This window comes from Alternaria arborescens (genome assembly GCF_004154835.1).
Source record: "Alternaria arborescens strain FERA 675 chromosome Unknown contig_9, whole genome shotgun sequence".
NCBI lineage: Eukaryota > Fungi > Ascomycota > Dothideomycetes > Pleosporales > Pleosporaceae > Alternaria > Alternaria arborescens.
The window spans coordinates 379,593-393,855 of record NW_021167864.1 but is presented as its reverse complement, the minus strand read 5'-3'; the positions used below and the strand labels follow the sequence as shown (position 1 = coordinate 393,855).

Genomic DNA, 14,263 nt, shown 5'->3' with positions numbered 1-14,263 from the left:
GCGTAAGACTGTTTGGCGCAACTTTCTCTCAAGACAAAAGAAAATATAACATCTGAATTTACATTCAATCCAAAGTAACGTAGATGGACATGCGTATGGGGAACCATACAGAAAACTGACTAATAATACAAACATAGCACATGCTATACAATTCCAAACGGTTCGGCTCCGCGAGCTGCTCGTCTACGGTACAGTTCCTTCATAATCTCCATTTGGCTGCACCGCGACTAATAGTCAAACCGATCTGGCAGCACGAGAGGAGCGACCAACGTCCATGTGTAGATGCCGTAGCAGACCCATGCGCTAATGATCTTCGCCCAGCTGGCCCAGTATGTTCGTCCAACGGGGACGAAGCTACCAGACACATCCTTCTCGTCAAAGTTGGTGGTGAGGAGAGTAGCGACCCATGTTGTGCTGAGGAAGAAGATGATGTGGAAGAGAGTGTAGTTGTATTGCGTCGCGTTGCGCTCGTCATCGCGCGGGTTCTTCTTGCTAGAAGGCTCATCGTCCTCGTCCTCGCTGTCTGAGTCGTCGAGAGCAGAAGCGGGAAGCGAGCCGGATTCTATAGCGGCGCGCAGGGCAGCCTGGCGCATGTCGCGGCGGGATTCAGGTTGCTGTGTGACGAGACCATGCTCGTAGTCTTCAGTGCCGACTTGAGCGTAGCCATTTCCGTGAGGGTTGCCCTGGGCGCCAAGAGCGAGGCCGTACGTTGCCGCACGGGTGGTGGTGTAGGCAACAGTGACGAAAGTGACAATGGCGCCGATGATGATAGTCGCCTTACGGGTTCCACGGGCGCGGATCAAGGGGTTGCATTGATGGTCGTCAGGTTCCATGCCCACAGCGGACAAGGTGAGATAAGTGCAGTAGACGGCTACGATGGCGGACTGGGCGAGACCTGCTCGGGGGTTTACGTCCTGTACTGCGGGGTGAATCGATGCGACGGATGAAATCAGGAGCAGGATCAAGTTGATCTGTTGAGGTCAGCTAGCTTCGGAAAATATAGAGAGTTGCACTTACCGTGATAGCTGCCTGGTTCATGCCACATCCGCTCTTCGCAAAGAAAATGTACATGATTATGGTCATGGCGATCGAGGCGAGGTACATGGACATGGCACTACCAACAAGCATGCCTGTCCAGACGCGCGACTCGGTAGTCTCAATCTTCTCCTGGCAGTATTCGGCCCAGTTATGCGCTAGATCGACAAGCAGAATGAGTCCAATGAGAAGGAACAGACACGCGCCAATCATAGCAAAATAGTTGCCCCAGACGATGAAGAACGAGTTAGGGATGAAAAAGGTCAGAACGATCATGCCAATCCAGCCCATGATCTTGGGAAGCCAGAAACCGTTCTGTATGGTCGCGCGACCGTCTTTGGAAGACCGAACTCCGATGAGCATGAGCGCCATGATGACGTGGAAGAAACCGAGCGCGAAGTTGATGCGCTGTACTGCGACATATCCGTAACATTGCTCACCGTGGCATTTGATGTCGACGTAGTCCAGAGTGAGGTGAGCCAGCTTCTTCATAGCCCAATCGGTGAGCATGATCCATGAAACAATCGAGTTGACCAGAAGGATAAGCGCGTATGCGATACGGGTGGCGATGCTACGGGACAGTCAGTACACGTTCGCACATATCGCCCAACGCTCGCAAGCAGTACCTGTTACCGCATTTCCCTCCGCAAGAGCCCATGACGGCGCTGCATGTCGCGGCGCCACAGCAGGAGGCGGCAACGCTCCAAACCTGGCCATGTTAGCGGCGCGCAATCGCGATGGAGCGTGTCAACATACCGTGCCCATGGCGGGCATGGCCAGAAAGGGTACAGATAGTAAGGCGCCCATGGTTGAGATGCGCTGAGTCGCCTATGTGGTGTTGTGGAGAAGCTGGGGAGGCACGAGGACGAGGCCGGTGACGTTCGCGCGCTTGCATTGCGGCTCCTTCCGCCAAGTCCAGCGCCTTGGCCGCCTTATCTCCGATCAGCTGCAATGGCCATGCTTCACTTGCACTCTCCCATCCACTCTTCAGACATCGGTGTGGTGTCTCGGGGCCCCGCCTGACTTTGTGTTTGTTTCGTACTATAGACTTCCTTCACGTCGCTCTTTTCCGTGCGCCTTATCTTGCATATCTTTACCTGCGGCATCTGCTTCTCGGCTTAGCAAGTGCCGATATCAGCTCCAGTCCGCTGCGATTGCGCAACTCGACGTCTCCCGCATTCGATGATCAGCACTTTGCAATAACACCTCATTCACACTGACCAAGATGGTCGCCGAAGAACAGCCCTCCACACACAAGAAGACGCGCATTATTTCTGTTGTTGCTGCGACCGCAATCGCGCTTGCCTGTGGCACAAATGTACGTATCCGTCATACATCTGAAGCGGGATGCTAATGAGCCTCAGTATGCCTACTCAGCATGGGCACCACAGTTCGCCGATAAGCTTCAACTCTCCGCGACCCAGAGCAATGTCGTCGTATGTCACCCTGTATGCCGACCCAATACGAACTTCGTCTTACAATCCTAGGGCACGGCTGCCAACTTGGGCATGTATGCGTCTGGCATACCCATGGGCATCATAACGGACCGGAAGAGCCCCAGACTTGCCGCCGTTATTGGAACGTTTGCGCTCTTTGCAGGCTACTATCCCATCAAGCTTGGTAGGATATCCCATACCCGGTTGTTAGATCAACGTCTGACTGTTGGCAGCGTACGATGGAGGACCAGGCTACATGAGCGTTGCTCTGATATCCTTTTGTTCCTTCTTGAGTGGTGTGGGCAGCTGTGCTGCATTCCAGGCCGCTCTAAAGACAGGTAAAAATCTCGACAACCTTTGGAGGACGTCTGCTGATCTTGATAGCGACGCTCAACTGGCCAACCCATCGCGGATCGGCCACCGCTTGCCCATTGGCAGCTTTTGGCTTGAGCGCCTTTTTCTACACTCTAATCGCCGGCATAGCATTCCCAGGCGATACATCCGGACTGCTCATGATGCTTTCTCTTGCGACCTCACTAGTCGTTCTAGTATCGATACCCTTCCTAATCGTCGTCGACCACAAAGCTGGCACTGGCTATGCTGTCCTACCTACCAGCGAACGTGTGCGACGCAATTCCAACGTCCTCCATAAGACAAAATCCAACGGAACCAGGTACAAGTCATCTGCTCTCCCACAACAGGAAATCAGTAAGCAATCCTTTCCTTTCCCACCTCCGTTTCCCCCCTGTCACCTGCCAACCGCTTCTAGCAGCCGAAGAAGAACAGGATCGACCATCAACCGAAACCTCGTCTCTCTTATCTTCTGGTCCTGGCGACATCATCGACGGTGACGACGACGCAGCAAGCAAGAAGTCGACTAAGTCATGTATAGATATCACTGGGCTGGCACTCTTGAGCAAATCAGAATTCTGGCAACTGTGGGTACTTATGGGTCTGCTGACGGGTGTCGGCTTAATGACCATCAAGTACGTATCCTCTGAATCTTATGTGTCATCACTGCTGATCAGTACAGCAACATCGGCCACGATGTCCAGGCCCTCTGGAAACACTGGGATGACTCGATCAAGAACGATTTCGTCGCTCATCGACAACTTTGGCATGTCTCGATGATCTCGCTCTGTTCATTCCTAGGACGTCTATCTTCTGGAATCGGTTCCGATTTCATCGTCAAGAGACTGCATCACTCGCGATTTTGGTGTGCTGCCATTTCAGCCACCATTTTTGCTCTGGCTCAGGTCGCTGCCATACGCGTTGAAGACCCGCATCATTTGTGGGCTGTATCTGGACTCTCCGGCCTCGCATATGGTGTCTTGTTTGGCGTTTTCCCGGCGCTTGTCGTCGATGCTTTCGGCCCCGATGGCTTCGCTGTCAACTGGGGTTTTATGACTTTGGCACCCGTCGTGAGCGGCAACGTCTACAATCTCTTCTATGGTGCTGTATATGACTCTAACTCAGTGGTGGAACCGGATGGTCAACGCGGATGTGAGCTGGGGCTCAAGTGTTACCGAACGGCGTACTATGTTACTCTCACATCGAGCATATTGGGCATCTTTGCTTGTTTCTGGGGTATTTACGGCGAGCATGTAAGGAAGAGGCGTGAGTTGGAAGAGCATGATGGACATAGAGATGCTTGATCTTGTCTCATTATTTCAGGTCAAACTAGTATGGAGGCGATTATAGAACGTATCCATGATCCTATCTAGGCGTGTGGTCGTTCGTGGCTCTTCTGTCACGCCAGGGTTATACCCAGGGATTCGAGCCGTGACATTTATTAGACCATCTTCTCGTAGTGTAGATGTTGCCACTATACACAACCCAGTGATCCTTCCAACATCCACCATCGTTTTTGACAACCGGGTTGAGATATCTGAGTCGCACCAGCCTCTACTCTTCTTGTAGCGAACCCAAGCTGAACATCTCATTGGACGAATACAACGAGCACTGCCTGCCTTCATGTATAATGTTCTCATGTCCATGAAAAGTTTCGCCTCCTTCTTCATTTACCTCGTGACTGGTGTGACAACGACTGCTTGGCTACATGTAGGCTCGGCAGCCGTAGATGTGGCTTCCATACATGCGCTGTGCATGTAAGACACGAACGATGGATGATAATGGCTCCGCAAGTTGGTACAGTCAGTAGTTGAATACATCATATTCTCAGAGAGAAACAGAAATGTAGTTTCTCATCCGGTATCAGCAGACGCTTTGGGCTTGGCCTTTGATCCGGTAGGTCTCCCCACTCTCCCACAGCGTACGATTGGTGGACGTAATCTAGGACGACCGACAGGGCGCTTCGAGACAATGGGTACGAGTTCTGGCGGTGGAGGCTTAGATTTAGTCTGCTGACGCTTGGATTTGTCCCTCGATCCTGAGGGCCTTCCTGTAATGTGGCCAGTGGTTGGCACCTTGATATTCTCTGGGATCCGGCCACCGCGTGGAATAGGCTCCCTTTGCGACCATGTTTTCACAGGTCGACCAACAGGTCTAGGCTTCTTGACAACTTTCTCAGCCATCGCTTCCTTTGTAGAACCCTTTGGACGGCCTCGGGGTTTCTTCTCTACTTCGACAACAGGAAGGTCTTCCTCTTCACTGGGTGTAATCTGGCGGATAAGTTTGACGGTTTCCTGGTCAAGAGTGACTCTGTCTGGGAAGATAGGCGAGCCCATCCAGGTCAGCTGGATATCTTTTATGGTCCCTGCGTTCTTGAACTTGGCCCGGATCTTCGTTGATACCTTTTCGTCCTCGTCTACTTCCTCCCCAGGCTCGACCAGTAGAGCCCGCGGAGTATGCCTCAATGTGACACCCACTCCTTCTAGTCCTTTTTCGGATGCCATCCGGTTCCAGACGAATTGCTCGATCAATCCTTCCCGAGAAACGAGTACAAATCCCATAGGCCACTGACTCTGTCCTAGAGCCCTCAAGACACCCGTCGTCGCCTTCTTTGTCGTGACCAACAAGCCCATAACATCCTTGTTTCGCCAGGCTGGTGGTATTCCTTGGAACGATCCTTCGAGTTCGCGAATGTGGCCCGGGTTGCAGCTGATTTTGCGTGACTTGCACTGTACGATGATAGGCATGGGTTCTCTTAGAGGCGTCAGCACCCAATGGCCTATCAAATCTATGCCCGCATCTCCCCCACGGCCTACGCGTATGAGGGAGAAGCCTAGACGCATGAGCGCCAGTGCAGACATGTATTCATACAGCGTACCGACAGAGACAGCCGACGCCAATGATCTGCCAGTACGTTCCGCCCATTCGAGGAAAGAAGGAAGCGAGTTGTGATGTTTCGAGCCAGGCGAAACTACCAAGCTGGGGACATCAACGGGTGCGGCATGGCGAGCAGAAGTGGTCGCGATTCGGTGCGAGACGCGGTGCGGAGTAGTCCTGGGGAGCCATGCGAGGATGGGACTTCGTTTGGGCCATGATGGGCGGAGGAAAGGTCGCATCACGGTATCCTGAAAGAGCGCCCGGGGTGTGACATATTTGAAGCGACTTGACGCGGCCGAGGGTCAGAGCCGGTGTCTGGCGTTGGTGAGGGTGGAGTAGAGGGAAGGAGGATTCGCGTATATTTTGAGGGTTCAGTGACGCGCTAGGCTAGCTCCACCGCCATCCCTGCCTGTCGCATCCCACCCCTCGTACTCTCTTTCAACAAACACACTCAGTCTGAAGTCGCCAGATCTTTTCCTCTGCTAACCCTCTCGGTATCCCATTGAAAGCGATCGCATCGCACCCCCTACTAGACCCGTACGAACCTGCTACCATGGGCGACATTCTCACTCAAATCCAAGATGAACTGGACATGGTACTGCCCATACAAATAACGGAACGTGTCTCGTGCTGATAAAGACAGCTCCTGAACCAGATGTCAGCAGCTCTACGCGAAATTCGCGAGAATGCCCCACCAAGCGTTCCCCCAGGCCAACCACGCCTCGACACTTTCGCGGAACTGGAAGCTCGCACCGCTGCCGAAAACGCCCAGCAGAACCCCACGACAGATGCCTCACAGCAGGCAACTGCGCCTCCGGCCAGATCTTCCCCGGAACAGTTTCAAAAAGATCTCAAGGAGCTCGCACAAGACATAACGTTGAAGGAACAGCAGATTGAGAGACTGATCGCACACCTGCCGGGTTTGAATTGGAGCGAGAAGGAACAAGTAGAGAGGATGAAAGAACTCGAGAGACAACTGGAAGATTTGGAGGGGGAGAGGATAAAGGCAGTCAAGGATAAGGACACCTTGATGAAGATTGTAGAAGACAAGATAGCAGGCGTAGGCAGGGTTCGATGAGCTATTGATCTGCCAAAGCAGGCATCCTTGGCGACGGCGACGGTTTACATCAACCCCATACGGATTGCTCCACTCCGGATATTATGGATTTAGGGGATTGAGGCTTGAACCTACCGTCAACGGAGCCGCAACAAACATGCTTCAGGAATACCAGGAACCGTCTTCTCGCCAAAACACACCACTCAATACCCTTGGCGAACTTGACTGAAACTACAACTTCTCTTTGGAGAACGACACGGATACGGACTTGGTATCGCTACGAGGGTGTTCAGGAGTTTGATGACTAAGCACGAACGTATCTACGACGTCCCTTGGGCGGTCGCGGATGCGGAGAGCTTCGACAGGTTTATCGGATCTCAGGGACCAGTGAGCTAGTACATGCCTAAGCTGCTAGCTACACAAGCGGGCCCGCTCTTGCTTGCCAACTCTACGTATACTGTGGAAAATCTCCAGAGCGTAAAAGATGATTGGTGGAGAAGGACGTATAGTCATTTTAACGGCCTAGTAAGCGACAACAGCACGCTTGAATTGCTAGCAGTTGCTCGGGATGTTGCGGAGAATTTGCCAGAATAAGCGTGGGATCATTGCAATCAGGAGCCACAGACAGAGAAGAGAAAGACATAAGAAGATTGTTTGTCAACACGGAAGATGCGATGCGCCTCGATCCATTAGACCTGCCCTGGCACCGCCTTGTGCCTATCACTTCTACAAACACACCATAGCGTTTTTCTAAAGTCCCTCCACCCACGCAAACTAAAATATGTTGCTCGTTTAAATCTCGCACTTAGTCGCTCTTCTCGATATCAGTCTTGGACACGATGTGATAACCACCAACGTCGTCGCTCTTAACTTTGACCATACCACACTCGCTCAACCACAGGCTATTCACCGATGTATCAACGTCCTCAACATGGTAAACCTTTTTTGGTGTCACTGATCTCCTTACGATCATGTATTCGGGTCTTCCGCTACTCTTCTTCACCTGTCTATCCTCGTCATCACTGTCCACCGGCTGCGCAGGCTCGTGGATACCCTCAGAACTCTTGACTCTGAAAAATCTACCAAACAAAGATGTAATTCTCGACTTTGACTCTTTTCCCGCAGCTACTCGTTTCGCCGCCTTCTCGTCTTTACGGTCTAGACGTCTATCGCGGCGTTTTTGCCGTCGGACCTGACCTTCAAGTCGCTGGATCTCGTGGGCTTCTTCGCGTGAAGTGGCTTGCGCGAGCTCATCCGGGTCATCGAAGAGGCCATAGGTGCCGGTGTGTGCTTGGCCGTGGGGATCTGTCGGCATTGTGAGCGTGAAAGATGGCTGGTATGGTGGGATGAAGCCCTGTGCTTTGGAAAAGGCTGGTGCTGAGATCGCGTGAGCTGTACGTGGGGTATGCTGGTATGAAAGTTGAGCGCTGGCCTCGCTGATGACTCTCCGCGATGACGATGGTAGTACAGGTGGCGTGGGGATAGTAGGCGCATGAGACAACCAATTGTCATGGTATATGACATGATTGCCACACCATTACTGTCCGCCAGGTAAACACAAAGTCGTAAATCATGGAATCACAGAACAGCGCATCACACAAGTCGTTGTCATGCTCCTCTGACTCACATCAACTTACCACCTTTGGAGACTCTGGAGCATGGCGAGCGTCACTTTATCAGCAAATTAGCCTCGTCTATGTTTCGAAGCAAACCAAACAAATACCTCCTATTATTGCACTTTCCTACCACCCACTAAAGCCTCCTGAGCATCCCTGACCAACCCTTCCAGTGCGTCCACCTCCCACTCCATTTGTCTTCCATACTCCCCTTCTGAGCGAACTCCACTACGATACACTCTTGCAAACTGTTTGAAACGCTCTGTAGCCATCAATAGTTGTGGTCTGTATTCTTCAATCTTGGCTAGCATCTGCATATTGAAGGGCTCAGGTACGACGCGGTAGTAGGTTTCTTGCATGACGGCCAGGAGCTCGTTGGCTAGGCATGTGACTCTTTCGTAGTGGATGAAGAGGGTTTGCAGGGCACTTTGAGGAGAGCGTTGGCGCGGTGGCGTGTATAGGGATAGGGGGTTAAACGGAGTGTTACAGGGGATATTCGACCGTTCGGTAGGTCTGGAGTTTGTATTGTGGATGTTGTTGCAGCGTTGGGACTGGGACTTTTGTTGGAGAGCCATGCAGGTGTGTTTGATGCTAGAAAGTTAGTAGCTACGGAGAGCGTTCAGGATCTGTTTGCAGGCATCGAGTGGACGAGCTGTAGGGTATCTGACGAGGACTTGAGTCAAAGTTATCCTGATGTGAACGTACATGACGTGTTCCGTTCAAGTCAAGCGATGCACTTTTGCATTTGACATCATTTCCGTAGCAGCTTTGGTCATTCTTGTAAGAAACTTGATAGTAATAATTGTTCTGGTTGTCCCTAGTGCTTGTTCCAATCCAATAAACGCCGAGATGTGCCAACCCCATCTTTACCCATAACACCACGCAATTCCCCTATAGTTATCATTTTGAAGCAAGTGAAAATCTTATCTTACAGCACGTCTACTGATGTATCTGGCTGACGTGGCCAGCCTGACCAGCACCACCCCACTCACTGTCGTCATCACTGCCAACATCTGTCCAGGAAGTGGGTGTCATGATGCCTTGTCTGTCATTGTCGAACTCGCTGAAGCCGCCCTCTGAAAAAGCATCTGTGAAGCCGCCTTCGGAACGCGCGTCGTGGTCTGTGTCGTTCTGTTCGCTGTTCGGCATGCTAAGGATGGCGACATCGTTGGCTTGACTGTCGGTGATCGAGGCAGCACTCATGGTCATTGAACGCTCGGAGCGGGGCGTCAGGGTACCGGTGGAGAGGTGCTCAGCGTCGTCATCGAAGAATGGGTGAGATGGAGCAGGTTCGCCTGCTTCCGAGGTGGATGATGTGAAGGAGTAGAAGGATTGCGCGGCTTGGTCAACGTCATCCTGTGCGGGCTGCGCGGGCGAAGAGGTCTCAGGAATGGAAGTCTCAGGGTCGGGTGTGAGGTCGACGAGTGTACCAGTGGTGGGTGTTGAGACGACCTCAGGCTGAATGGTAGCAGAGCTTTCGCGAGTGGCAGGTTCTTCGTAAGTGAACTCTTTGGGTGCGGGTGCGTCTTCGTCGTAGTCATGGTCGAATAGTACTTGGTCGTCAGAGAAGGGGTTGGCCATGGCAGCAGCGGCAGCCGAGCCGGCGGCAAAGCCAGCAGCACCGCGCTTCTTGAGGTTGCCATTCGAGTTGTCCGTACCAGTTGCCGTTGCGTTGTCCCTGAGCATGCCATCACTGCCAACCATGTCATCGAAGCTTCTCGTCCGATCAGCCCTCGACCTCTTTGCAGCCACCTCGGCCGTCTCAGCGCCGATCCTAGCCAGTTCATCCAGATCGACAGCAACGCCCTCTTCCCTTGCCCGTCTGATCAGTTCGTTCCTGTTTCTCCTAACCAACTCCTCTCTTCTACGCTTCCTCGCTTCGAAGTCATCGGACGATTCGCTCGGGCGGCGAGGCTGAATGTCATCGCCGAGGTTGTGCAGCGCGACGGCGATCTTGCGACGGGTCTGGTCGGCCCATTGTCGGACTTGAGGCGATTCGTAGATGGCGATTCCGGCGGCGACGATAACGGACGCGGCGATTATGAGGCCTGATGTGAAGGGATGGTTAGGACGATGCGGCGGGGTTTGAGTGTTGCCTGGCGAAGACGCGAAGCACGAGCCGGGGCCTGCAAGCAGGTTGGCATAGGAAAACAGAGATATGAACAGACTCGGGATAGGAAGGGAGGAATAGTGAAGTCGCTGGGGCAGCACTACAGCGACGTGCATAAGTGGAGTTATTCGTACTCACCTTTGGCCAGTGGCGCAGGCATGGCTGCGGACTCTTGTAGCAGCGGGTGCAGTCTGCTATTCAGAGAAACCCTTGAGAAGTGCAGGGGAAAGGAGGAAAGGAACAAACCCAAAAGTTTTTGTCCTTGAGCGAGCGTGTAAGGAGAGAAGGCTCGAGAGCTGGGGAGAGCAGTCGGTGGTTAGGTCATCGCCACTTGCACAGCCGCACCATGCAGGGCCCGTGGAGCTCCGGGCGGCTTTTGGTGGGGTCGCGTGCCGCTATCTTGCTGCATGCGAAGCCTATCGCCCCGCGTCCGCGAGACTAACTTCACAACCATTCCCCTATAATGAGCATAGCTTGGACTTGGTTGCGCACATTTCCAGGTGTGCACAACACATCTAGCAGGCACTCTGCAATTGTGAACAAGGTTGCGGTAGAATGATTTATGACATGTCATGGAACTCCAGAATTATGCACGCTGAATAATATTGGATTTCTTGGAGTTATAAGAGGACGCAAAGCCGTTAAGAAGATCAAACAAAAAGCACGCCGATTCCTATAAAGTAAGCTGTAGCCATGATGACCAGCCCTAATTTCTGGACATTGCGGAAACCCATTCCGAATAGCCTCCATGTGTAGCCTGAAATCTAGATAAGTTCAGCCTCGTATGCCTTCGCTTGTAAACACTTTTTCTTATTTTACCAGATACTGACAAGACTGGGTATCGCAAGAGCAGCAAAGAAGATAGGACTGATTGGAGTGAAAAGTCAAATATGAAGCAAAGAGGAAATGGTGATGGTGGTAGTCGAGCGAGAGCTGATAGAAGGTGTGGAAGGAGGATATTTGGAAAAGGTGATCATTCAGATGTGTCGCACTGTGTCGTCAAGAACGAAATTTCCAGTCCGAATGAACGTGCTGTACGATGTGTACGGAGGAGACGCGACGAGCAACATAGCTCAGATGTCGTCATCAGATTCTGAATCATCTTCAGTATCGGGAGTGGAGTCGGAGTCTGAATTGTTACCGGAGTCAGAGCTGTCATCAGGATCGGAACGTCTGGCACGCTTCATATGGCCCATGATGACATTAGTGATAAGGTTGGCGGTGGTCTTTTCATCGTCGTGGCAACGCTTGTCGCCGGCTTTTGCGAGACGATATGGGCGATAGTCTTTCAGATTAGGGTTGTGATCCCAACGGTTGGTGTTGTAGTTCCAGTAGTACTTTTCGGGACATCCACGAGCGCGAACAGGTTCAGCCGTCTTCGAAGTATGCAGAATCGCTCCATCATGAGGCATAGCCTTGATGATGATTGACTTTGGAATACCGCCGACAGCCAACCATTCGTTCTTGTGTTTGGGCGCTGCCATTACGTCCAGATCCGACGCCCTTAGCTCATTCAATGAAAACCAGAACATGCCGCCAGCTCTCAAGACGTCGTCTACTGTACAGTCTGAACGCTTGTGTGAATCTCCTTCGTCAGGTGTCTTGTCGAGAATCCAGATAGGAATCTCGAGACCGAAGGAGCGTTTAGTGTCACTCCGAATAGTAACATCGAGGTGCTCAGGGTCATGCGTGTTGATGGTTGTTGACATATTAGCAGTCAGGGTCGCAGGAACAAGCCTCGAGATGTCGATAGAGGTGATGACAAGACAACGTGCAACCTTTTTGGATGTATCATGGATACGCTTTAATTCCTTCACCGCGAAATCTGATAACTGTTAGTGCTCAATGTGTATGACACTTGCACACAGGACTTACTAAGTTCACTGGTTGTAGAGATGTATGGAGTTGGATTGATAATCTTCTTCGCGTTAAGCTGTCTCTCGATGCGCTCTTTTGTGATGTCTAACTCCGGCTTGAAAGTACCGGAAGCCTGGAAGGCATTCTCCTTCTTGAGCTTCGAAGTCAGGTTTTCGGGATGCGCACTGTGTTTAATTCTTGAGACGTTGCTTGCCAGTGTACCGTTCTTCTCATGGGACCACCGGTATACCTTCTCCGGGCGGCCAGCTTTGGCGCGGTCGCGTGCTGATTGATCACCAAAGGTTCTTGAGGAGATTAGCTAGCTAACACTTCGTGAAGAAGAGATGGAAAACACTTACAAGTTTAGAGGACCGGTGAGGATAGAAGTAGTTGACGTCCTCTCTTTTGGATCTTCAGGTAGAACTCGAGGTTTATCAGTAGGAGGTCGATTGTTGGCACCTGATGAAGCCATCTTGCAACCTGAGAAGTATTGAAGGTCGTTCGTACAGACACCGGTGGGGGCAGTTGCAAGAGCTCTTGGCCTTAAGGACTAGAAGTTGGGAAGAAGGTTGAGGATCGTATTTGCAGTGGCAGAAGTTAGATGAATGGAACCCAGTCTTTATATATGTATGGAAGTGGTGGGTTCCAAGACGACTGGACGTTAGCGAGCCGCCAGGTGGTGGAAGCTTAAGTAAAGTCAGCCTTGACGATACATTCAGTAGTAATAGAGGATACTGGATTCGTGTTCCAAGGTGAGAGTAAAGTTGGGTCAATATGGCGAAGCTTGAATGAGAGAATGTTAACGCCTTAGCCATGAGAAAATTTTGAGTATGTACAAAGCTGACAAGTAAGCCAGATACCAGTAGCTCAGCAAGGCCAATGAAGAATCCCCGGGTCGTCAAGGTCGACGATGTATTGGATGTGTTTCTGAACGCAGACTATCTTTTCCTCAAGATCTTAAAAAAGATAGCTAAAGATCTGGGCTCATCATATGAACTGAAGCAGACGCTTTCGAATAATGCTGGAAAATATATGCGTAACTCTAAAGATACTCGACAGGTCCATGTGCTGTTGCCTGGTGAGACTGCAGCTCGGAGCATACGTCGAAACGTCGCACGGATGTTCAAGATCTTTCATGTCAGCCGGAATTAGGGTATTGCGCTTATGCAAGGTCATTTGCTATCTGCAGCAACGTGCTGTTCTCCGATGCCGCATGCTTAAAACCAACTCTAAGCCGACTGCGAACTCCAACTCCTGTGCCCAAGAAACCTCTTAATCAGCTCTGGCCTATGCCTCTCCCTTCCAACATCGCGCAAAGTTTCCTTAACGAACGCATCCGGCCTCCACACATTTCTAACTGTGTAATACAATCGTCGGACCGTCGCCGTGTCTTCATCACCCCAATCTAAACTCCAGTCCGCCTTCACGCCAGGCGCATAGTAGGACAATTCGAAGAACCCCACTTCATATCCGATTTCGCACTCGAGCATAAAGCTTTCGAGGACAGGCATCTGCTGCGTCGCCTTTGCAAAGGCGATGAGGAACTGGTCTAGCGTGTCTCGATTACCGTGCTGCATGAATTGAGTGTCCTCCTTGTCCCTCGGGGTGCCAACGAAGTACCAGGTACCAGAAGGCGCGACGGGGTTGAACGATATCTTGAGCTTCTTGAGCGAGGGCCACAATGGCATGGCGCACGATTCGTGGATAGAGGGCCGGAACAGCGCCGCGTCGACATAAGCATCCAGGATGAAGGTTGTAAGATTCTGAGAGAAGACGCGTAACGATACGCTAAACAGATCGAAGAGTGTGCCCTGTAGGAGACTAGAGGAGGTAGCTTCACGGTGATCGAACGGCGCTTCCTGGTGGAAATTGAACATTGCTACTGAGCTAGCCGGAAGCTTCGTTTACTCAAGTAACCTTGCGA

At 51.7% G+C, this 14,263-nt stretch overlaps 9 protein-coding genes across 9 annotated transcripts; 2 read left to right on the top strand and 7 right to left on the bottom strand.

Moving 5' to 3' along the window:
* Positions 1-227: 227 nt before the first annotated feature.
* Positions 228-1,842, bottom strand: AA0111_g4805 (Membrane protein; the record flags this gene model as incomplete). Its single annotated transcript, XM_028650848.1, has 4 exons — positions 228-971; positions 1,018-1,606; positions 1,662-1,744; positions 1,792-1,842. 4 exons carry the CDS (start codon positions 1,840-1,842, stop codon positions 228-230), a joined length of 1,467 nt encoding a protein of 488 aa, XP_028507541.1.
* Positions 1,843-2,260: 418 nt separating this feature from the next.
* On the top strand, positions 2,261-4,126 carry AA0111_g4804 (hypothetical protein; the record flags this gene model as incomplete). The annotated part of the gene is made up of 7 exons (XM_028650847.1): positions 2,261-2,353; positions 2,400-2,471; positions 2,523-2,655; positions 2,705-2,809; positions 2,856-3,179; positions 3,241-3,457; positions 3,505-4,126. The coding sequence occupies 7 exons, from the start codon at positions 2,261-2,263 to the stop codon at positions 4,124-4,126; spliced, it is 1,566 nt and encodes a 521-aa protein (XP_028507540.1).
* A 549-nt stretch (positions 4,127-4,675) lies between these two features.
* AA0111_g4803 (hypothetical protein) lies at positions 4,676-5,938 on the bottom strand (the record flags this gene model as incomplete). The annotated part of the gene is made up of 1 exon (XM_028650846.1): positions 4,676-5,938. The coding sequence occupies one exon, from the start codon at positions 5,936-5,938 to the stop codon at positions 4,676-4,678; it is 1,263 nt and encodes a 420-aa protein (XP_028507519.1).
* Positions 5,939-6,252: 314 nt separating this feature from the next.
* On the top strand, positions 6,253-6,777 carry AA0111_g4802 (hypothetical protein; the record flags this gene model as incomplete). Its single annotated transcript, XM_028650845.1, has 2 exons — positions 6,253-6,294; positions 6,343-6,777. 2 exons carry the CDS (start codon positions 6,253-6,255, stop codon positions 6,775-6,777), a joined length of 477 nt encoding a protein of 158 aa, XP_028507542.1.
* Positions 6,778-7,561: 784 nt separating this feature from the next.
* AA0111_g4801 (hypothetical protein) lies at positions 7,562-8,071 on the bottom strand (the record flags this gene model as incomplete). The annotated part of the gene is made up of 1 exon (XM_028650844.1): positions 7,562-8,071. The coding sequence occupies one exon, from the start codon at positions 8,069-8,071 to the stop codon at positions 7,562-7,564; it is 510 nt and encodes a 169-aa protein (XP_028507528.1).
* A 414-nt stretch (positions 8,072-8,485) lies between these two features.
* Positions 8,486-8,947, bottom strand: AA0111_g4800 (hypothetical protein; the record flags this gene model as incomplete). Its single annotated transcript, XM_028650843.1, has 1 exon — positions 8,486-8,947. The coding sequence occupies one exon, from the start codon at positions 8,945-8,947 to the stop codon at positions 8,486-8,488; it is 462 nt and encodes a 153-aa protein (XP_028507543.1).
* A 364-nt stretch (positions 8,948-9,311) lies between these two features.
* AA0111_g4799 (hypothetical protein) lies at positions 9,312-10,642 on the bottom strand (the record flags this gene model as incomplete). Its single annotated transcript, XM_028650840.1, has 2 exons — positions 9,312-10,420; positions 10,621-10,642. The coding sequence occupies 2 exons, from the start codon at positions 10,640-10,642 to the stop codon at positions 9,312-9,314; spliced, it is 1,131 nt and encodes a 376-aa protein (XP_028507466.1).
* Positions 10,643-11,555: 913 nt separating this feature from the next.
* AA0111_g4798 (hypothetical protein) lies at positions 11,556-12,811 on the bottom strand (the record flags this gene model as incomplete). Its single annotated transcript, XM_028650839.1, has 3 exons — positions 11,556-12,307; positions 12,358-12,644; positions 12,699-12,811. 3 exons carry the CDS (start codon positions 12,809-12,811, stop codon positions 11,556-11,558), a joined length of 1,152 nt encoding a protein of 383 aa, XP_028507465.1.
* Positions 12,812-13,568: 757 nt separating this feature from the next.
* Positions 13,569-14,216, bottom strand: AA0111_g4797 (hypothetical protein; the record flags this gene model as incomplete). Its single annotated transcript, XM_028650838.1, has 1 exon — positions 13,569-14,216. One exon carries the CDS (start codon positions 14,214-14,216, stop codon positions 13,569-13,571), a length of 648 nt encoding a protein of 215 aa, XP_028507472.1.
* Positions 14,217-14,263: the final 47 nt, after the last annotated feature.